This window comes from Thunnus thynnus, chromosome 7 (assembly GCF_963924715.1).
Source record: "Thunnus thynnus chromosome 7, fThuThy2.1, whole genome shotgun sequence".
NCBI lineage: Eukaryota > Metazoa > Chordata > Actinopteri > Scombriformes > Scombridae > Thunnus > Thunnus thynnus.
This window is the reverse complement of record NC_089523.1, coordinates 13,627,585-13,652,329: the sequence shown is the minus strand read 5'-3', so window position 1 is coordinate 13,652,329 and position 24,745 is coordinate 13,627,585. Positions and strand designations below refer to the sequence as shown.

The 24,745-nt window shown below is 43.0% G+C and overlaps 1 protein-coding gene across 14 annotated transcripts in view; it reads right to left on the bottom strand.

Moving 5' to 3' along the window:
• Nucleotides 1–24,745, bottom strand: part of mecom (MDS1 and EVI1 complex locus) — a 148,593-nt gene that overhangs the window by 77,429 nt on the left and 46,419 nt on the right. For all 14 annotated transcript variants that reach the window (XM_067594450.1, XM_067594442.1, XM_067594444.1 and 11 more), the window contains one exon: nt 17,527–17,873. Coding sequence is in view for 13 of the 14 variants with exons in the window: in XM_067594442.1 (XP_067450543.1) it covers nt 17,527–17,873 (347 nt within the window). In the remaining variant the exon portion in view is untranslated. The remainder of the gene's footprint in view (nt 1–17,526; nt 17,874–24,745) is intronic.

Sequence of the window (24,745 nt, the reverse complement as noted above, 5' to 3'; positions counted from 1 at the left end):
AAAAGTAGCCAGAATAAAACCTTCATATAACCCCAAAACTGCTGCAGCCAAACAGCCAGTATGTTAACCAGCTTCAAGGTGAACAGTTCACTCTCATGAACTGACCCTCTGTGCCCTCCTCTTACTCTTCATGAGGACAAACACATCCACCTGGATCCACACTCAAAATGACGCATAGTCAAAGAAAGACTCAGGTATGATTCCTTGCTCCTATTCAGAGTATGACAAAAAGAAACAAGAGCTGAAAAAACACTATTCTTGTCTCCCTTCCTTTCTCTCGTTTCAACCCTTTCTCTTTCCTCCCAGTGTCCCTGTCTCTCTCTGTGTGTCTCCCAACTATGCAGCCAATAAATAGCGCAGCATGCTTAGTTATTTCCTCATTGGGACAGACAGAAAATGAGAGGTGGGGCTGAGTGCCACCACAGATATATGCACCTGACTGCCGTAAATCACTGCCGCAGCAGTCCCATCTTCATGCTGGAGATTTAATGAACTACCGCAGGCTTTTTATGCCTCTTAAGGCTCGCTGAGTGACCACTTTGTAGTTGTTCAGAAGAGAGGCGACGCTGCCTCTGCCCACTAAATCTTCCCTGTGCCACAGAGGATAAAATCTCCCTTTATTCATGGGCTATTTACCAGATCCAGATTTATTATGGGGGGTACTCTAACAAAAGGGGGGTGAGAGACAAAACCCCTGACTTCCCTCCTCCCCCCAAGGCAGGCTGGGATGGAGACCTGGGAGCCCAACGACTCATCCTCATTGGGCTTGGTTGGTGATGAGGGACGGGGGGGGCACAAGGTTTTTTTATGGGGTAAGAGTGCAGCATAAACCTCAATGTGCCCTCTCTTAATAAGAGCACTGCTGAGGGTGACAAATATGAACCAGGTATACACACACTTTGAGCTCACATACTGTAGCTGAAAACACACATGTATGCATGCAGCTGTGTGTACACCCTCACACTATATTATTTAAATGTTGAAAAACACGATGCATACACGCAAACGCACGCACAAAACACTATGTATATACCATCTGTCCCTTCACTGACCCACTGGTAGTGTTGTCATGGTAACAACTCTCTGAGCCTCTCGTTGTGTTGGCTGGCTGAGAGGCCATGGGTGAAAGGTCAAAGAGATACTTATAGATATATGACCTTTGAGATGGCTTTGTCAAAGAGACCTCAACAAAACCTTTAAACATCTTCACTCCGAAAAGTCACTCCCTTAAGTACACACACACGAATGGATGAACACGTGCACTCACACATTCAGTGTATTGTTTGTTAAATGCAGTTAACACACTGTTATGTTGGTGCCTACTCATCGATTCCCTTGAGTGGGCATGAACACAACTTCTGTGCAATACATTCCTAAGGCATTAAAAATGCTAATCGCTAATGCCAACGGCTTACCTGTATATCCTCTGCTGTCTCTGGCTCACTCCTGCCTGCCACCACTTGTACCCAGAAGCCTGCAGTTCATGGACTCTGCTGACCCAGCAATGACCCTGGTGCATTGTGTCTCCTTGTTCCTCTTGAATAGACCGTGCACCCTCCTCCTCCTCCCCTGGAAGGGAGATGCCCTCCCATCTCCTACTTCGGTCTCTTTGTGTTTCTCTGTGTTTTCAACTCTGTGCCAGGCTGCTATCTCCCTGATCAGTGGCATCATCGCTTCAAGCTTACTGACTCCTGAAGCGCTGGTAATTATCCTGACTCTAATTATGCCGCTTGGTCTCTGTCATTTTGTGTCGCTGTCATTTTCTTTCCCTGTATTCATTAAGCTTGATATCTTCGCCCATTGAATAAAACTCAAATTAATAAGTTCAGTTTCAAAATGATGAGTAGTTTGTTTTTTTTCCCACAAGAGATTACGAATGATTTAGTCCTCCAGCCAAAGAGACAAGAAGACAACCATGAACAGCACTGAGCTCTATTTTGACAAACACACACAAATCACTATATACTTCCTCATTGCTTATCCAAGAATAACCACACAACTCGAGTGTTTCTAAGCAAAACATGTCCTTATGCAGTTCAGCAGACTTTTCCAGGCTTCTCTGCCACTTTCTCATTAGCAGCATGAAAGAAGCCTGCCGGAAACTCACTGGTGCACGGACACAGCTGTGAGCTTTTGAGTTTGAGTAAAAGTTTTTCTCAATAATAATTCAGAAAAAAGCTAGCAGATTAATTACTGAATTTGATCTCGCTGGAGAAACTCTCTGAGAATTTAAAGTTACCAGAGATAAGGGGGACATCAAACAGCCACATGTGTTTGCTTATTTTTAAAAGCTGGGACTTGTTATCAGGGCTGGGCAGGACTTTAGGCTCCACACATCTTGTTGTTGTGGAGCCTTTCTAGTCTTGAGTGTGCTGAGGAGATGGCGGGGAGGGGGGGTGGTGGTTAATGGCAGTAGTGGTGGTGTATGTGTGTGTGTATGATGGGGCTCGAACCCTGCTGCTAAGCCCCCCCCCCTCCCAACCGAACAGGCAGAGGCCGGTGTCTGGATGGGTGCCAGAAGTTCTGAACTAATATTCACAATAATGTTCCTGCTCTGAGGGGCCAGCGACAGAAAACACTGTGGAGTCGTGCCAGCTTTTGCTCCCCTCCTGTTCTCCTCTTTCCACTGCCCCACCACACCACCCTCAGCTCTGGGAGTTTCTTTTTCTGTAGTTCTACCATTCTCTCTCTCTCTCTCGCTTTTAAAGTTTATGGCGTGGACTGAAGTGTGTTTGTGTATGCAACATACAGTATGTGTGTTTTATGCATCTCATCTCAAATGTCATAGTGGCGCCATTCATAAGGGTGCACACAATCGCTAGTCTATTTGTGTTTCTACTGTATGTGGTAGCGGTCAGTGTGGCTGGTGTGAGGTTATTGTGATTAGTAAATGAAATGGCAACGATTATTAAGAGATAGTATTTTCCACAACACATGACTACTTATGAGATATTCTAAAAAATACCTTTTATGCTCTATTGTTTTTTGGAAAAATACTTTAAATACTTACATTAGATTTGAATTACGCTTGTATAATGTAATCACAACTCATGACAGTGTACAGTCCAACCAGTGCCCCGTGCATCTATATGTTTACTCTACATGTCCGTCAGATCCGGCTTGTTTCATTTTGTGATTGTGATTTCTCTCCATTGAAACAGTTTGTGTTTGTCGTTGTCATAAGCAAGTTCCTTTTGCTGAGCTTTGCTGCCTCAATATCACAGTGCTCACTGCCAGACCTCTTTAATAGCTGACCAATAGCTGTGTTTGTGCTTAAGTTACCTCAGAGTCCTTAGCCAAGATGTCTTCCTGTTGTTTCTTCTCCCTCTACAGTGTGTAAGATATTAAGTAAAATCCCAAGGCACATCTTAACCAGTCTCCATATCTCACAGTTCCTAAATTCTCATCTAACACAACTGAGGTTCATGTACTTACGTGACCTGACCGGTGATCCCTGAATGGTAATTCTGTCTCAGACTCGTATTGAATATGGCCTTTGGCTCACTTCACAGCACACCAGTGGAGAACCAATGTTTTATTGCACTCTCTATATATGTACACTGCTGTATGTGGAGCCAGGAGACAGAGATGTACTCTATCTCCTCTGAGCCATCCCCGCTCACCACCCTTTATAGACCCTAATCACACCACTGACATTTATCTTACTTTTGTGTGTGTGCTGATATGCATGTTTGTGTGCGCAAGTATGGTTGTGTGTGTCTATGCTTATCTCTATTTTGTGTGTGGATCCATGGGTGTATGCTTGTGTGTCAGCCTGAATGTTTGTGGGTATGTGTATGTCAGAGGCATGCTACTGCAGCCCCTCACCTCCCTCAACCGCCCGGCTGATTGTTCCATTGATGACAGAATGCATCATACAACCCCCCCGCGCCAAAAAACTGATGGCGCTGTCGCCCGAAATCCCTTTTGTAGCCTTACCATCAGGAATCACCATAAATAACCATGACATCATCCCATTCTTATCTATGGGACGTCCCGTGCTGATCGATAGCATGGCTCCTACAGTGTAAATAGCTTCTAATGCCCCATCTTCCCCTTCAAATAGGTCTACATTATTTATGATGGCTGTTAGGTTACCAGTCCAGGACACAATTTATTTCACCCCACCCCTGCTCCTATTATACCACTGGCTTTGAGTCTTGATGGGAGATCGGGCGAGGGAGGGGGGGCATTCATCGCACATGCACTCAGAAAAAAATACACATGCCTGTGTTCTCAGAAAGTACCTACACACACACACACACACACACACACGAGAGGAGGTAGAGCAGAGAGGCAAGGGCTGAGGCAAAGAGACAGAGACGACCAAAGAGGACAGGACAGAGAGATAGACGTGGACCAACCAGACGAAGAAAACATCAGAGGCAGGCTTGGGGCCGCGGCCAGCCCATGTGGCCCCTTTTCTCAGCCAGCAACGTTAGGCCAGATTTTTCACCCAAATGGAAATGCAGCCTGTCACTTCCACGCAGCCTCCAACCGCTCAGGCTGCGTGGAAGTGACAGGCTGCATTTCCATTTGGGTGAAAAATCTGGCTAACGTGGCTGGCTGAGAAAAGGGGCCACATGGGCTGGCCGGGCCCCAGCATGTCTGATGTTTTCTTGTTGGTTGGTCAGTCTATTTTCTGTCTGTCTCTTTGGTGTATCTGTCTCTTTGCCTCAGTTGCCTCTCTGTCTACTCTTGTGTGTGTGTGTGTGTGTGTGTGTGTGTGTGTGTGTGTGTGTGTGTGTGTGTGTGCAACTGACCATCTGTTTGTCTTTTTGTGTACCGCTTATTTCCCCATCAGACACACACAACATGGCCCAAACATTTTGCAAAAAAATATTTTCACACCTGAATACTAGAAAAATTCTGATTTAACATACTTGGTGTTTGCAGCAGTCCCAGCAATAGCATTTAAAATGTATCAGTAAAATTTAAATTGAAAAGGTGCAAAACACATAACTACCCCACACATGGGAGTAATACGTTGTCTAGAGTGCATATGCAAGGATATGTGTGTATGTGAGTGTGTGTATGAATTAGTCTGCTTGTGTTTGTGAAGCTCTGCCAGCCCCTCACCATTGGATTGAGACAAACATGGCAAAGGATTACGAGAATTAAATAAATCAGCATAGACAGTGTGTAACTGCTTCTCATAGACAGTAGAATAACACACAATGTTATATTCATCATTTAACACAAAGACAGACTTTTTTCTGAGGTGGACTCACTAGTCGGAAAAGAAGGGCAGCGAAGTATTATTCTCCTAGCAAAACCCAGGGGTTCGTGTGTGAGAACGGCCTGAGGAATGTTCATCCTCACGCCTCATTGGTGTTCTCATTGCTGTGCGCAGATCGAGCAGTAGAGATGGGACACCCTAGATTTACGGGACGTGTCAGAAGCTTCACATCCTCGGGCCCCCTGGGGCCAATCTCCTGTCTTGATCTGGCCTGCAAGGAAAACAGCCGTCCCTCACACCCTGACAGTGAGGTGGAGCCATCCAAACACACAGGGAGGATGGAGACTGGTGGAAATGAGGAATGTAAAGGAGGGAGGGAGCGATGGAGGGATGGAGGGAGGCCACCTTTGGCGAGGGCCGCCGCAGCTCTGGCAGTCCAATTCTTCACATTACAGTGATGGAATCACCAAGTTGGACTCTTGCAGTAACTGAAGGCTGATGACTTTATCTTAGTGCAGTTACGTCAATGGAGAAGTTTCCATGGGGACGTATATAAACAAACAGTGGCTGATCTGATCAAGACCTGCTGTTCAACAGGTGTTCACATGCAGTAGCTATTAGCAGTAGTTTATTCATAGCCTTATTAAAGTTACTTAATAAGAGAGAAAGAAAGAGTATGTGTGTAAACTTTCTCTCTCTCTCCCCACAATCGTTCTCAGCATCGCTCATAAACCTCAGAATCCTCAAAGAGAGGAGACGTTCTTGCTGCCTAAAGCCCACAAAGGCCTTTTTGTCCCCTGCAGGAACTGGTAGCTGTTCAGGAAGTGGAGCCCGATGCCAGCAGCATGATTTATGGCTCTGTGTCCTGGGTGGCAGTTGGACCTGGTCCCAATGTCACTAAGGGCCAGAGAGAAGCACTGCATGGCCCAATCAGAGGCTGCCCAGAACTCTAAAGACATTACAATGCCTGTCATAAAGTGGCTTGGAGGGAAGGGAAGCGGCCATAAAACAGCCTGGGGAAAGAGAACAATTGGAGGAGAGAATACGGATGACACAAACCCTGCTCTCAGAGTCTCTGGCCTGGCCTGGTCTGCCTTGGCATCCTCTCCTCTCTTCTCTTGGGCTGATGACAAAACGTAATTCGGCTGAGAAATTGATTTTGCAAGACTTTTTCTCATCTGTGCAGAAGACGCTAACTCGTTAGGACTTCACAGGGCTTGCCAGGATTGGAGACAACAATTAGTTTGTTGGAGATGTCAGAAATGGCCACTGAGTTTTGCAGGAAGAAATCCTTTGTGACGGATTGGTGCTGACAACGCAGGCCGACGAGGAGGGAGCGACAGACTCCCAGAGCGCCCTGTGTAGTGGAGGAACCTTTGGGCTGCATTAACCCTTATCTGTGAGCGCCCACGAACAAAGTTCCCTCACAGACTACCTGCTGTAGCCTGGAAAATCCTATTACAGACTGCAGGGGGACACTTGGGAACACTCCACCGGGAAATCTGTCTCCCTCGGCACGTACAAGAGACAGGACATCGAGTTCTCTCTCCACCTCCTCGGCTCATTCTGTCTCGCTTTCATTCACTCTGACTGATTTTCTCTCTTTCGTGTACTCTTCTCTCCCCTTTATCCGTCTTTGTTTCTCTTCTGCCTCATCTATCACTCTTGTTTTCACCCTGTCTAGTTGTCTCGTTTTGCCTATCCTATCTTCTCACAAGCTACCCCCTCGGTCACTATACATAAGCATGTTTTAACTCTCTTTTTCATCCCAGTCACCCCCACCCCTCCACTCTCTCCCAGGAGGAGAAACACTATCTATTCCCCACCATCTTCGGATGAGTGAGCTCCATTTATCTGCGGATTTAAGGGTGACTGCCATGTGTAGCTCAATCCCGTACCCTGTGCTAAAGTTTAGAAAAAAATATAACACAAAACACATGAGCATACAGTATGCTGGATGTCTAATCCAATATATCCAATAAGCATTCCCTTTTTATTGCTCAATTTACGTCTTCAAACAATGAACAATGCTGTGTATGAAAAAGATACCCTGCAAAAGCAGCTGTAACGTAGTTAGAAAAACATTCCTAGAGTCACTGTAAGTGTAAACAAGAAATGTAACTCTGCAGAACACAAATGAAGTCTGATTTGCAGCATATGTAGCCCATACAGTTCACTTTAGAGAAAACTTTGTAGCCGTTATGTACCATTACTCAATAAAATGTACAAGCAGGTACAGTAAATTCTTCCCTTCTTTCAAAAGATAGAATCTACCAATTAGTTCTCATTATTTAAAATGAAGGCATATTTATTCTGACTATAATTAAACATCCCCTATTGTAATTATCCAATGACACAAATTGATGGACTGTATCATTATTATGCAACCTGAAACCAATTACAAAACAATTATTGACCAGGATGTGATCCTGGGTTATTACCAGGGTAATTAACCCCATTAAATATGAGAGCCACATTAATTTAAAATGTGACCTTCAAACACTGTACAAACTATTAACAAATACACAGTTAGTTAATAGGAACTTGGTGCAACAGTAGGGCAAAAAAACTGCTTTTGATTGGAAAGTGATAACATTGTGAATGGCTGGTCTCAGGTGTGTGGGCAGGGATGTAGTGTTGTGTAAATTACAACGATGGAAGAACTCTTCAAACGTTTTAATGCTGCAATGTAAAAATAAAGCATTACAAGTAAAAGTCCTATATACTCAAAATCTCACTTAAGTAATTCTAATAATTCTGCACTTAAGTAAAAGTGCAGAATTATTATCAGCAAAATAGTTAAAGTATCAAAAGTAAAAATGCTCATTATGCAACACAGCCCCTTTGATAATGTTATATTATTATCTATATTATATTATAGGATTATTATTACAGATATATTAATGTATAAGCAGGATTTTAATGTTGTGGCTGGTTGAGGTAGAGCCAATTTGATCTACTCCTGTTTTATAACAATGCATTATTGCATCTTACAAACTGATATTTTGTTTTATATGTGACATTAATCTGAAAAAACATCTAGTAACTATAGCTGTTAGATAAAAAAAAAAGTAGTAAGGTAAAAATTATAATATAATATTTCCCTCTAAAATGTCAAATATAAACTAACATAAAATTCAAATATTCCTGAATCATATTTTTCATGGTATACATCACAGATGCTGTGCTGGATCAGTTCAATGAACATCATGTTACAGTATATGAGAAACTTTCTTTAAGAAAATCAGTAATATTACTGCCAACACTGGTAGTGTGAAGGGGGTGCTGGTTTATCACCTTACCATTGACAACATCTGTGACATATAAAAACATAGATATAATATAATGTATGATGTAGATAATATAGATAAAAAATAAAATAGCCATCAGCAGGTGTCGACATGGCATATTTATTTATCTTATCATTTCATAATTTGTGTCAGTATGCAGGATGCCATCACCTCACATGCAACACCCTCCCTTTCTGAGTGACCTGATGTGGTCTCCCCTTCTGTCAGTCATTTGCTCCTCAGCAATCTTTGGCTTTTTGCACTTATTCCCAGGCCACATCTGAGGGGAACAGACAGGGCCAGCTCACAAATATTGACTTTCCAATAACATAAGAGCGCACAGCAGCCTATCATATGGCTCGAATTAAAGCATTATGACATAATAGAGCGAAGTCAGGGTTAAGACCTCATTACTGCCACCCGGGGCCTCTGCTTTCTCTCTCTCTAAACCTGGCAGCTCTCAGTTCTGGTTTTGGACCTGCTCCACTCTAATTGGAGCGGCAATGTGGAGTAATTGGAAGAGGGGTACGGTGTTACCGTGCTGAATGTGGCCCGGCCTGCGTTTTTTAGTGCTTAACCCAGTAATAAGCTCTCAAACCAGACCGCACTGTCCCATTACCCTTTGAACTGTAGTGCAGAGACAGAAGAGAGACTTGAACATGTGAATGAACTCACACACACCGCACACACAGAGGTGCACACTCCATGAGGGATATATTGATACACAAGTAAATGGAGATTGGGACTTTGTGTAGGTTATAATAGCCGTGAGAGAGTGAGCGAGAGTCTGGCAGAGGCTGAGAGGACAGAGGGCCTTGGCTTGTGCCTGTTTGCACAGCCCTGACCACAGACACAGAGAAAGTGGTTTCGTAGAGCAGTATTAGCTCTTGATTATTTGCGTTAACCGGTACTTAGATTTACTGCCTGGGTAATGCGATCTGACTGGTAGTTAAGCACTAGCAGCAACTCGGGGCAGGAAAGCCGGGACAGAGTTGCTGTTTCCTCTCCGTTTCCCCGGACTGGACCAATAAAAAGCTTGCAGGCTCTGCCCCCGAGTCGCTGTCTCCCCCTCTCTCTAACCCTCCCCATTGGGAAGACATTTGGAAACAATCAGTAGTGTGTTTTAAGGGAAGGCCCTTCCCCTATCAATCCCCCTAGATAAGGTATCTATGAGCCTGGCTCTGTGGCCCCGCACACGGAATTCATCACCTCTGTTTCCTGTATGCTGTTTAGGGGTCCCCTCATTTTCACTCCTATCTGTGCAGAGTGCAGGGGGCACATTTTGTGTATGTGTGTGTAAACCTCGGGGGCTTACTATGTTGGTGTATGTTTTTGGGTAACTGTGAGGTTACTGTATGCATACACATTCCAAACATGCAGTGTTGATCTCTCTCTGTGTGTGTAAGTGAATAATAGCACTTTTTTTTTTCTTTTTCTTGCTAAGGGGAACTGTGTAGACAGCTAATGAGGTGTGCTTGATTCAAATGCTTCTATCCTGGGTGGAGTCAGTAACTCTTGCACATTCCCCTCACTCTTTTCCTAATGTTACTTCAGTACCTTCACCACATTTATGCTTACAATATGAAGCTGTGAATGAGCAGAAGGATTTTTCACGTTTTCACTCGATGCTTTACTCACAAGAGCTCAGAGGCTCTTTAGCAGGCAACATAAGAATCAAATTCTGCTGTGAGAACATGCATGTCATCCTCTCTTCTCTCATTTCTCCTATTACTTTCCTCTGTAAACCATCTAATAACGGAAATGTCTTAAAAATAATGGATTTGACAGCGACTTTGCAGATCTCTTGCTCCGACAAGTCTTGCACTATACATCTCCCTCAGAGTATTCAGAGCACTATAACAGCTAAGGATTGATGATGTAAATGTGTCTTACAAGGCAGTAGCATTTATATCCCGCCGATGAGTCAATGCACCTGCATATAAACTCTATTATATCTGTGGCTGTCTAGACGTTTGTCATTATGTTATTGAGTTTGTCCTGCACGTGTTTCCGATGTGATCAGCCTCCCTTTTCAGGTCGGAGTGTGGTATGTGTGTGTTGTGACTCCCACCATGAGATATCAGCTAGTCAGATTTTTGTCTGCATCCCAACAGGTCAGATTTAATGTTGGGAGAAACAAGCCCCCCCTCTGAGCTTTTCAAACAGGTGAACCCCTCCTTCCTCATCCCTCCTTTTCCCAACCTCCCTCTTCAATCAAGTAAGTCCTTCCATTCACTTCGGCTCTATTAAGGCCCATGACCTTTGCCCTGCTTGGACGGACCCCTGACGAGGGCCTCCTTCACCTGGTATTGTGCTGCTGGCTACACCTTCCGACTGGCAGAGCCCCCACTCATGCCCGCCTTTGTCCTTCTGCAATTCACTCTGACTTTGTTCAGTTAGTTAACCTAGCTTCCCCTCCCTGCTGGGAACAGAGAAAGAAGGGGGAGGAGGGAGCGAGGAAGAGAAGGTGGGGGGGGGCAGTGTTAAGGAATGAGGGGGAAATCAGAAATTTGTATAGTTTTTTTTTTTTTTTGTCCTTTTTGACTGCAAGAGGAGAGTAGCCTCAAAAAACGTGTAGGACTTGACCGACCCTGAACTCATGTAGTGGAATCCTCTTGCACTTTTTATCTTACACTCCTTCTTTATGAGTGTGCCTCATCTTCCCTCACTCCTCTCACATGAGATTAGAATGTCAATTACACCCCCCCCCTCCAAACAGACACACACTAGCTTCAACCAGCACCAACAAACACAACAGATTAACCCAAAGAAAGGGATTACCAATCAACTGGGAGGCAGGGAGACAGACCCCCAGCTTTTTTTGTCTTTGGGGTTTTGAATGGACATCACTCCCGTCCAAGACAATTAAGCTCCAGTTACACTGGATGGGGAGCTCATCTCCCTCACAGACACCAGGAGACACAAAAGCAGACACACACATGGCTGAAGGCATTACTGGAGCTGCTTTAACAGGAGGGAGGCTGCACACTCTGCACCATGTGAAGGAAGTTAGAGGCCAAGGGGGTTTTGATAGCTCAGTAGTTTAAGGCACATGATGTTTACTCATCAGGATCAGGGCCAATTCAATTCAATAAATTCTTGAATTGATTAAATTGTCAGGCAAAAATATATAAACTGTTCTAATATTATATTCTACTGTTGATTAAACCTAGCTGACGAGCCTGGGTATTGACTGGTTGCTGTGACGTGAGAAAAATATAACAAAATGTTTTGGTTTAGTTTTTTTAGATAGAGAAAGCCAACTGTATTTAAAACATTTGAGATGGTTACCTTGATCTTAGTGCAGCAACACATAATAATAATAATGTGATATGACAGTCTGAGGCTGTTTATACAACCCTATCACCAGACAAGACTGTCGTAAACTGAGCTGCAACAATTGGTCAATTCATTTATTAATTGTTTAGTTGCCAACTATTAAATGAATCACCTACTATCTTTGAGTTGTGGGCTGTTGACAAAACAAGACATTTTAGGTTTTTCATCTTGGGCTTTAGGAAACAGTAATTGATATTTTTCACCAACAAATAATCGATTAATCGAAAAATAATTCACAGATTAATCCCTAATGAAATGAAAATCATTAGTTGAAGCCCTAGTTAAGGTTAAGTAAAATGTGTGGTCATAGGAAATAAACTATGGTTAAAATATGGCTAGGGTTTGGCAACTAAAACACTTGGTTTTTGAAAATATAATGTCAATTCATAAAAAAGCGAAGGCTGAACTGTGGGTCTGTGATGGAATACAAACTTGGGTCCCCTGCATGAATGTTGGACTTGTATGCACACAATCGCTGCCACGGCCTTTGCCTTGCTACATATTTCCAGCATTGATAATAAACATTGCCACTGACATAAATCATGAGGTGCAGATTCGTCCAACACAAACACAACTCCCAGGGTACTGATATATACTAATTTAAGGATTATATCATATACTGCCAGCATCCTGGTCTCCAGTTGAACTGATTTGGGCACTGGAGTGCAAGTTAAACCTCAGTGTGCCTTAGTCTAGTTAGGTGACTGATGTGATGTGCCACATGTCAGCTACTAAGCAGGGCAATGATGACGTTCCCCTGAATACTATCTGCTACAGACTTCATTAGAACATGGGAATGATACCGACAGGTGAAAATAGGACTCCCCTCAGCCTGAGTTTTCCCCCACACTCTCAAACATCTTAGCCCAGGTTCATATCCTACTAAGCCTGGACCCAAATCCAGTAAAATCCTTGTGCCCATCACCATATTTACTTTTGACCCTTACCCTCTGCAGTCATCTTACCCTCAGGTCTATCCAGCTTCTTGTTGCACCCACTTGCACACAGAGCTCAGTAATGTAGCTGTAAATACAATTAAAGAAGGTATAATTAAAGGATATGTGTTTCCTTAGCAGCACTGCTATCATAAGGCAAAAACAGTCTCTCGCACAGAACATTCCGTTTACATGGTGACACATTTCCCTCCTTACACTATCCGGTCACAACAGATTTTAATAGTCTTTATTGTCTTCCTTACAATTCATTAAGTTCCAATGAGACCCAAGTGTATGCTGTGAACTGCTCCTTCATTATTACACACAGTGTCTCGGCGGCCAGTTAGTGCTCCTCTCATGAGAGAAAACAGATCCCACAATGATGTCAGCGCAGCCGTTGTGTTCATGCAGCACAATGCATTGACAACCGCCATTCACATTGCCTTTGCAGACACAGGGTTTTTTTTCCACTTTGAATTTCTAAAAAAAAACTATATGTGCGTGTACGTGTGTGTGAAAATGTGAAGATGTGTGTCCATTGAGAGGTGCGTGAGTGACAGAGAGGTTCATCCCTAGCGCCTGCCTTTCTAAGCGCTGCTGTGGGCAGGGCCATCTCCTCTGACAGTGGATGGGATGTGGCAGGGGCTCGGGGATTAAGGGGCTTTTAGCCAGGACTGAGAGTGGCTCTTTCTCCCTGTGACAGAGAGAGGTGACAGGCCGTCAGCGCACAGGGGACAGGCGAACAGCCAGCCAGAGACATCTGCATTCATTCAGGACAGCGGCTTATCCGTGCACAAAAAACACGCCCTCTTGAAACGCCCTCTGTCCACACTCTCACACTCTCTCTTACACACATGCACGTATGCACACACAAGAGCATATGTGGACACACATGCAACTCGCAGACAGACAAAACCCCTGATTCCAGGATTCGCCTTTCTGAGAGTCTGCACATATAGAAGCAAAATGGCAAAACCAGTACACTCTACAGCTGCAAAAATACCAAAGAAAACTTTGTCTCATATTTTTGGGATGTTTCTGCTGTTTTGCAGATATCACACATCACATACTAGGACCAAGACATGTCATTTTAAACAATAATTGTATGTTTGTGATCTAACAATAGGTATCAAAACACAATAACTGAATTGTCCATTTCAGTAGACCATTAGAAATGCAAAGTTTTTTAGCTGACAACAATTTACAGGATGGATCTCCTTCTGGCCGGGCAGCTGCCTCTCCTCCTTCCATCCTCCCATCCTCTCATGACCAGGAGGTTCAGGAGACAGGCACAGCCAGGAAAGGCCCTGCCCAGCCACCTAATCCTCTACTCCCATTCACTATCACTGCTAATCTCCTTCACCACCTCCTCACCACCAATACTATCGCCTCCACCTCCGCCTCCGCCTCTCACTCAAGAGGTGCACAAAAGCCCTAAGCGCCCCTGTCCCGCCCTGCTCACCATCCCACCCCTTCTCGCACCCCTAACCTGCTCCGCCCATTGCTCCTACAGCAGGAGGCACCCAGCTTTTTAAGCCCAGGACCCATAATCCCGTGGGGCTGCGAGTTTGGTTGAGCCCAAAGACTCATTGAGTGTTGGATAACTCTCTCCCGGAGTCTAACTCTCTATCTTATTGTTGCTGCTGCTGAGAAGAGGACAGACACAAATGGAGTTTGAATTTCAATGTGCCTAACAACTCAGAGAGAGAGACAGCAGAATATGGACTGGTGGGCATCCAGGCGTTAAGAGTATTTCCAAGGAAGCCATACAAAAATACATGCAAATATTGTGGGCAAAGTGCAGGCCACCTCATGCTTATTCTGTCACATGAAAGATGGAGTGCCATATTTTTCAGTTCATGATTTTTCCTTTAATTTTAAAAGTGAAATTCTTAAATAAATTCTGGGGAAATAAATCAATTACTTAACCCTTTATTAGTCATTTTTTGAGCTGTTATTAATTAATTAATGAGCTGTTATGTTCAACAAATCCAAATATAAACTCAAAGTAAACTGGATTTATTAACAATTAGGAATTAGTTTGATTTAATTTGTATTCAGAATAACTGAACTGAATGTACAATTACTCTGATTGCAAAAATCAACAAAATCATTGGGTTTGATTCAGGAGATTTAAAAAATATCTTCCATATTTCAGTTTTTCTGTAAAATCTAGAGTGAAAACATGATATTTTTCAACTAGGAATATGTAAAATATTTCTGTATAGCCTGTCTTATTTAGTTAATTTTGGTCCATCTCTGTAGTTTTCATTCTCAAATGAGAAATTCTACACACTGACACAGATAAATCTCTCTCAAATGAATCCAAATAAATGATAAAATCCTTAACTCAAACACAATTCACTCTTTTGAAAATTCTAAACTCACTGAACTCACAAAGCAAACATTGATAGATTTGTCTCAGCTCACATACACACACAGATACATGTATGCACACACACACACAGACTCAAACACACACAGTGGGCATATGACTGCTGGCACAGTCAGCACTCCAGTTCTGCATACAAGAGTGTAGGTGAGCGTCTCAGCCTGACAGACCCCTCGGTGCTGCCTCTCTACCTCTTATTTACTGAAGCTATCTTTCCCATAAGTCACCATTCCTGTATTCATAAAGCATCATGGACCCCATAACTCACTATTCCCCTTTATGAATAAAGCCCACAAATTTATGGTGATGGTGCTGAGGAGCGGTGGCCTCCTTGGTGACAAACTTCCCCCAGTCTGTCACCACTGGCCTGGGCCGCTCAGGGCCCTTCATCAAACTCTCCAGATGGGAGCGCCACTTTATCGTTCCCCGGTCGGTGACATCACCTCGCCACGCTGTGCGGAATTGATGATGAAAGCAAACATATCTATCTTAACTCACATTTACCAAATCAATTTTATTTTTACAGACCCTCCGCAGGCTTATTGGCATATTGACGGTTTGCAGGCAGGCGGGAGGGGAGGGGGGTGAGCAATGGGCGAGGGATGGTAAACGGGTGGGCATGGGAGAAGAGGGGGGAGGGTCAGGAGGGCTTAATGGCATTTACCATATTTAATGCAGAGGGATGTCATCACTGAATATCCATTCTGAATAATGTGGCATTTCATCATAAATTCTTTACAACTTATTTACTTAATGGAAAGAGTTATGGCTCGCTGTCAGGGTGGTAATTAAACATTGTGATACAGTGCTGCCTCGCCAGGATCCCATCTTACCCCTCAGCCCCCCCCACCCACCCAGCTGCCTACCCCCAGACACACACACACACACACACACACACCCGCACACACACACACATGCATACTCCCAGCTCCTCAGCTTTTTAAATACATATTATTATTCAAGCTCCCCATAAATTACCACCAGATTAAAATTCATGAAACCTCTTTTTCCTTTATTTCCTTCCCTGGGAAAAAGAATAACCAAGAGAGCTTGTTCAACTGGCTGTAAATCTCTTCGGCAGGGACAGAGACTTTTTTTTTTTTTAAATCAAGATTCCGTGTTATGAGAATGGACAAAAATTAAGAGTTTTCCTCACATCTATTCATAAGACATTTATAAATTTGCGTCTCACCCGGCAGTTGATAATGAGGGAGAAGTTATTTCCGGGAGAAATGTAGTCCAGAGTGAAAAAAAAAAAAAAAAAAGAAATTTATTTTGGTTTGGTCTGAGCCAAAACCACTGAGTCAGAGCTGATGGGCTGGAGTAATGCTCTATGATGCAAACCCAACGAGCACCGGTCCAAATCCAAAACTATTTATATGAGCTGAATGTTGATACTTTACCAACGTGTTCTCAGTCAGGTTGAAAGTGCTGGATTAAAATGGATTAAGGGAGACTAAAGTAAGACAAAGAATGCTCTATTGAATTATCTTTTCTTTAAACCTGTGACTTTTCATTTCATGAACTGCATGGTCAGCGATTCTTAATAAGCTTGGTTCTGTTCTGTTCTACAAAGGGACAAAGACCTAAGACTGAATATGAAGGCCTAAATCCTCACATCCAAATTAGAGAGGATCTATTTAGGGAGACTAAATGAGGCTGATACTCAGCCAGGCCCATCCTCCTGCTCCATAAAACCAAACTGGCCTGACACTGACGGAGACCACATCTAACCTTTGACCTTGTCCTGTGACCCTGCCTTCGATTTTTTGTGTTGGCTAACCAATATGTGATTTGCCAATGGCCGCACTGGGTCCCTAACCAGGATGAAGAAGGGATTTATAGCTTTTCATTTTAATTGGGTTAAGAGCACAACCTCAGCTCCCTTTCTTTCAATGGCACTGAGCTAACATTACATCACTGGGCAACAAACAGCAACAACAGCCTTGTGGTCACTGGGCTAAATGTGAACATGACGACACTGGAGGAAATAAAAAGACAAGTGATGTGAACACTGCAGTGTACAATTGCCAAGGAAACCCCCCACCCTCCTGCCCCGCGTCAGAAAGTGTCTTACTACTGTTGCTGAAAAAATGGAACTGCAATTTTCATGTTTTTACTTGAGCCAAAGATTCAGATGATTGGTTAAAAAACACGGCAAATTTCTTTACCCTTGCTGCTATTAAATCCACCCTAAAACCTTGAAAAAAAATAGGGTAACCTCTGTAAAAATGCCCGTTTTCTGAATTATTGATGTTCACCAGTTGCTGTGCACTTGTACAAACATTATTCTACCTGTATGGAAGTAGCATCTAAAGTAAGTAAAGCAATATTTTTGGAACACTTTAAGAATATACACAATGAAGTTCTCTTTATTTACTATGTTCCTACCTCCCAGCCTTGAGTGGGGTCTCGGAGACAAGGCCTGTGCTCTCCAACGTATGGTCCAAAGCGCTCACCAACACTAACCCTCCTGCGGCTCCAGATGCCCAGGCCACCACTTGCAACTGCCGACTCTCGCAGTTCAAAGTCCAGGGGAATGGTCAAGTCTTCTTGGGATAAAAAGATGCTTGAGTGTTGGAAGGACAAGGGCTCCTGGGGTGAAGCATCATCATCAGAGAGTGGAGGGGATGTTGGGTCCTCTGCCAGGGCCGAAGACAGGGTAGGATCACCATCAGAGCCACAAACATCGTCTAAGATGTCAGACGAGTAAAGGGCAAACTCATCATCACCATCACCTGTGGACGAAACAAAGAGAGTCTCCATGTGAGGGCAATGCTCTGTGAGATGTTTGTGACTGTTGGATTACACAGTTTTTCCCAATATAACACTGGCAACGGGTGATCTTTCCTATAACGTTCCTCAAATACTGACAAAAGCTCCAAAAGAAACCTCTCGTCTTTATCTTATTTCAACTACGAACAACAAATTAGCAAAACATATAAAGTGTACATGTAATAACTTGATCAGTTCAAATAAACAGCAGAAGACAAAAGGTCCGATGGAGTGGTAACAACAAATAAAGATATCATGTGACAAAGCCTTGATTCTGTTTTAAATCAGCTTAGTAGTAAAGAGCACGTCAATGCCAGTGTTTTTCTTTACTTTTTTCTAATTCTTAACCACTGTGTATGTTCCTGGCCTTGGAAACTCCCACCAGACACATTTAAATGTATACTAAAATGTAAAATAACTGGACTTGATAACTCAAAAACAGGCTTTTGGAGTGCAAGAAACAGCAGCAATTTAGTGTGTTTGGCATCTGGTTGAGCTGATGCCAGGGTGGGTAAGCAGGGCCAACTCAGCATTGTACTGCTCTGACTGTTTTATATTTCCCTTTCCTGAACTCTTTCTTTGCTGTACAGTGAAAACAGAGGGAAGCACACTGGGGTTAATTGTGAATAGAGTGAAACAGGACATAGAAAATGACCCCTGAACCCACACTGGGCTTCTTCAGAGTGGCACACGTGGCTAGTTGGGGCTTAACGGTGGAAGAGGGATTGAATCATTCACACTGTTGACACAGTGTGCAGGTGGAGGAGGAAAGTAGCACTGCCAGAGGTTGCAAGAAATATTTTTTCTACTTGAACAGAAGCACAGAAGTGAGAAAAACTGATAGAATTACATGCAAAGGCAAGCGGACGGTCAGAAAGAAAGGTTCAAATACAGATAATCGGAACAAACAAACAGATTAACTATTCTGACAGATCAAGACAGCAAGCTAATGAACATGCCTGTCAGTAAGGTGTCATATAGTGAGACAGAGAGACACTCAAAGCCGGATATGATCCATAGGAAGCTGCTGCTCCCCCGGCGCATATCTGTGGTGGGCTGTGCCTAACGCAGGCTGACAGGCCACGGGGAGAGGGGGCTCTGCTAATGAGGCTCCACAACCCATCCCTGGGCTGAGGAACATTCCTGAAGGGCTGCCTGTGTGACACTGTACCGCTGCGCTGTCAGCCATGGAACCTTTGATCCACATGCATGTACACACCGATACGCACACACGCACCTCTTGTTCACCGACCATGAAGTAACTGTGCTTCTGATTGACTGAAGGGGTCATTGTGATTGGCCACAGGTGGTCATAAACTAACCTGAAAGATTAACTCAAGACCTGGACAAAATCATTGAACTGTTTCATGTGCACTCACCTTTAAACGGTTACAAACTTTGACGCATTACTTGAGGCACAAGATAAGCCAAGTACATTGCATGAATATTCTTAAAATATGTGCTACTTCCACTTTGGCAAGGTCGAAGAATAATATCTAGTGAAAATGCAAAGCTGTCAGCGAAGTGCACTACATGAGTGTTTCCTCTGTCATACAGTAATTCCTGTCAAAATGTGTATTTGCTGTGGAGAAAGAACTCTATGTATGAACATACTGCACTGAATCAGCTGTCAATTATACCTAGATATCTGGCTGCTTTTGGGTGTTATGTGTGTTTGTCTAACTAGATCTACAATTTGAGTATTTCTCCAAGTTGTTCCCTTGCAGCAATACCTGATCACAGTGTCTGCGCAACTATTGTGTTTGACACACACACTGTGGGGGCCCAGCATGTTTGAAGGGAAAAGTCTTTTAAAGACTCTGCTGAGCCGGGCCGGGCATGAAACCCAATGTGGCTCTGGGAGTCAACGTAATGATTTTCAGCACAGAGACTGTGTAACGCGGTTATAGTACTGGATGTGAAGCTTGCCATATGGTAGAGGGACAAGAGCTTTTAAAGGTAACTGTATCCCTCCATTGCTGTTTCTCCTCTGACATTCCCCCTCTCACACTGGTCTCCAAGTTTATATTTGATTTAGACCAGAAATTCCCCTGGTCTACTGGACTCAACGAGAGCATTTCAGCCCATAAACATATATGTTTCTGTAAGGTAAACGTTAGCCGAAAGCAAATATGCTATGTTCAGAGTTTTAAAAATTGTGGTTTCATGTACAGATGATTGATAAGTCAAAGACCGTAGCTCTGCTTAGACGTGTGGGGCGGTAAGGACACTCACACAGTTGATCAGATTGGTATGTGGGTGTGTGTGTGTGTGTGAGTGTGTGTGTGCCTTTGTGCACTCCTGTGTGTCTGCCTACTTAAAGCAAATAGTCCTGTTTGTTTGTTCAGTAATGGACATTACTTCATCATAGCAAGCTGACGCCCTTCATCAAAGAGGGAGCGCTAAAAGAATTCTGGGTAGAGAAGGGGAACTCCAGCTGGAAGCAGCGTCGTGACTTCAACTGCATTATGAACATACTGTAGATAACACACCATGATAGTACAAGAAAGCAAGTGCAAAGAAAAAATGCAAACCTTTGATGCTGATGTATCCAAAAAACAACATAAAAGATTCAGTGAAAAATAATGAGGAAAACAATATTATCTCCTCATCAAAATCAGTCATGTACCTAGGAAAATACATCATGACACTTAGCATAAACACAGACATGCAGACACATGCTTATATCCCATGTATTTGAATGCTCGCATTTGACGCCAAATTCATTAATTTTTATTAAGAGGGAAAACATTTGTTCCCGGGCCTGCTATCTGCATGGGTGGAATGATTTTCACCTCTGCCACGAGGTGTTGGGCGGACTCATACATCACACGATTACCCCGAGCAGCGAGCAGGGCCGCGATCATCAGGGAGTGAATTAAAGATGATAGAAAGAGCTATTAATCACTGTGACAAAGCCCCTAATGGAGGTGTGACCCAGCCACTGCCGACGGGACGCCAAGGGGACGCACCCACGGGACAAATGGATACATATGTTTACAGAGAGAAATAACCTACCTGTGGACATAGTCAACCCCCCTTTCTCATTTTTTTTTCCTGTACCGCTGTCTTCTTTGCTCTTACTCCATCCCCATCTTTATAAAAATTGTCTGTCTTTTGCTGCATTTTTGCCATTTTACGCCTATAAATGTTTGTCACTTTATATTTTAAACTGCACTTTTGTATGCTGCTTGTTTTAAGTGATTTTGTAAGTGTAATAATGTAAATAAATCTTTTAAATCATATAATAGTGACACTGAATTCTAAGAAAATTCAATCTAAAGGGGCTTTCAAACAATCCGATTCAGCAGTGAAAGGGTTGACGAGGAATGTGATCTGTGGCTGTTTTTGCTTCAGGTTGCAGAGTCTGTCCTCAAAACTCTGCAGCAGATTTTCAACCAGTGTTGCATAGCATGCTATTCTCCATTTTGAGACCTCAACTGTTTCTCCACTTGACTTCAACAAGGAGGGAAAATGTGTGAGCTCTCCCTTTTGAAGATGCGTCTGGAAGAGCGTGAGTTTGTTGACAAACGTGGAAACACTTTGCACAAGGGCAGGCAGGCCTCCAGATTGAAATTCAGTTTGTTTGGATGATGCAGCATGTCGACCAGAAATCCCAAATCTGAAATCCACTGGGGATCATGTAGGTCAGGATGGTCCTTATGCTTATCTTCCAGAAACAGCTTCATTAGGTTAAAAAAAACAAACAAACAAACAAAAAAAAAAAACCCAAAACAAACAAACCAAAAAAAATAAGTTCATCAAGTTCAACTATGAGATTTTTGAACTCTCTGTGATTGAGAGCATGAGTGTGAATAAAATTCACAATTTCTAGCACAAGTTTCATGACGTGGTCCAAACTCAGCTTCTTAGGCACCAGGTTCTCTTGATGGATGATGCAATGAAACGTCCAAAAATCCAGGAAATAGTCGTCAGCTTTACACAGTCCTACAAGGCCATTTGCAGATTCCAACATAGCTATAGCTAGTGCACTGTCTTTGGCACAATGTCAAGCAGCTCTTCCTTAATTGTGCAGTCTTCCGACACAGGCCATACAAATACTGCCAACTGTGGCTTATCTTGAATGTCACAAGAGTCATCCAAAGCAATGCTGAAATACCAGCATTTCTCAAGATCCGTGTACAACTTTATTTGAATTGAGTTGTTAATATCTGATATTCAATGTTCAATGGTGTGACGTGACAGCTGCAGGTCTGACACAGAATGCTTCAAATTGTCATTTTCAGGAGTGAGGATGGCAACGACATCTCTGAGGCATGTATTCACAAATTCCCCTTAACTGTATGACTTTATAGCATGAGCAGTGTTCCAAGCCACCTGACATGATGCCGGTGTGACCGTGCCTGGCTGCTTCGTAAATTATCGAAAAAACAGAGTCTGCTTCTCTGACTGACATTTCAATGCGTTTACTGTGCGCTTGCGAAGTTTAGTGCCTTTGGGAAACTCCTGGGCCATGTTAGCATGGAGTGAGGTGAAATGGCGTTCCAGGTTTGAAGCTTTAAAATGTAGCAGTAAAGTCTGGTATATCAAGCAGAAGTGTTTCCCATTTCGTTCCGCACAAAAACAAAATGTATGTTTTATGTTTGGGCTAGAGTAGCTACATGCATGACTTGCAGGAGATTCCTCATCAAATCACAATGACAAAATTATTTTTTATTTTAAAAGTATTAATAAATTTATTGGCAGTATTGTCAAATATTCAAATGCATTTTGAGTTATCAGAAATACATTTTGAAATGTAAAAAATAACTCAACTGAGAACACCGATAGAACAGCCCCAAGCTGCACAGGAGCAGGCGAAGAGTTGCATGTGGCTCACAAGCCGCAGGTTCGTCTTAACACTACACTTGTGTGATGTACACTATGAATTTATGTCAAAAAATGTATGTAAAGTTACAATTAAAATACTGTTTCACACACAACAAGGTCAGCAAACTGAATTAAGGTTTTATGTCTCAGTTCCACCACTGCATCTTTACGTGTAGTGTAAAATGGTTATGGCTATAGCACTGCAAGGTGTAAGGTGACCTCATCATTCATCTACTTAGTCCAGACCCAATTCACACATCACTTCTGTCATCTAGCCAGATAGAGAGGTCTGACATTTGACTGATGGGGTCTTAGATCATGAAATATGGAAATGAACTCTTCACCTTCTGAGGACTGGCCCCCAGGCTTATCTGTAGACATCATTTGTTGCCTGTGATAACAGACGAATGGGACGGGGGGCTTACTACAGGTCAGACATAATCACACATGATCCCCTCCATTAGTCATCATCCAAACTCTGAAACTGCGCTCTTCATCATGTGTCTGCTTTCGGTTTATATCTCTGCACCAAGAAAATTATACAAATGTGTTTGTGCAGAGGGTGTACATAGAGAGAAACAACTAGGACAAATGTAGATCGTCACTGAAAATACAGGAACTCTGTACACTGCTGCTAAATTAACTTGTGAGTTGCGTGGAGCATTCAAAATATGATCAGTTGAATGAGCTACAGCATTACTGCTGTTATTGTATTTGAGTCATTTGCCTGAAAAATGAGGATACCCTTGGGGAAATGTAGGCGTAGACATCTGAGAGATACAACTCATTGTGGCTGAATTCAAAAGAAAATAAAAATAATTATCTTTCATTTGGTTAATTTTAACGCTCTCACAGTCACTGCCAATCAGAAAAGGGCTGCTGTTGATTTGCTAAGCGCTGTTAATTACAGTGGATCCGTTTGTGCCTAGATTCCCTCAGCAGGGTGTATAGGAGAGTGTTTGGAGCCCCCATGCCCTCGGGAGAGGCAATAAGCTTCCTAATTAACTCTGTCTTTGTGCTTAATGGAGGCCTTAGCGCCGCTTTTGGGGAGTCTTTTGGTCCACTGGTCCATTGGGGTGACTGTGGTACTGACTGATGCAGACCACATTCATAGTAGCTGTGTACAGGTTTAGCCAATTGTCCGTAATTCATCTCTTACTAATTTGTTTCTTCACAAAAAAGAATTGAATTGTAAAAATGGTCAATTTCCAAGTACAACTGGAAATGGGAAATTTTTTAATGCTGTTTCCATTCCCATCTTTTTTGTCCTTCTCAAACTGTAAAATATCCATTGAAGATGACATGCTAAAAATGTTATGGATTGCTATCCAAAATTCATGGTAGGTATTGTTATGGTAGGTTTTAATCTACTTTCATGATTGCCTGTTGCATATTAAATGCTGGACAATATTGCATTTTGTCCTTTGATGTAATTGCGAAGTGCTCAAATATCTCCAAAATTAGAGACAAAAAAGATAATGCTGCAGGTGCAGTATGTCCAAATACAATGTAATAAATGCACTTTTTTTAACAAATCTTCATAAACAGGCACCCACAATGCAGAAACTGTTTAAACACACACACACACACACACACACACACACACACACACACACACACACAAACACAAACACAAACACACACAGCACAAAGTAACAAGAGTTGAGCTCACAGTCTTAATTAATGAGAGCATTGTCTATGTTTTTTTCAGCCCTCTGTTAGTCAACTACTCCCCGTTCCAAATGGAAAACACTCCATTAAGGGCTCTGGGCCGAGTTACCAATTAAACACCGCACAACAAACTGAAACTTAGAGCTGGTCCCTCTGTGCACACACAGACACCTAATTAATTAGCATTAGTTGTGATTAATAATGAGGGTCCTTTAATGGTAAATCTGCAGCTCCGATGGCAGGCTGACACAACAAAGGCGTCTGTGTGCACGGTAGGATTTATCTGGGGAGCTGCTCGGGCATTTTAACATGTTTCTCACAGGCCTGACAAATG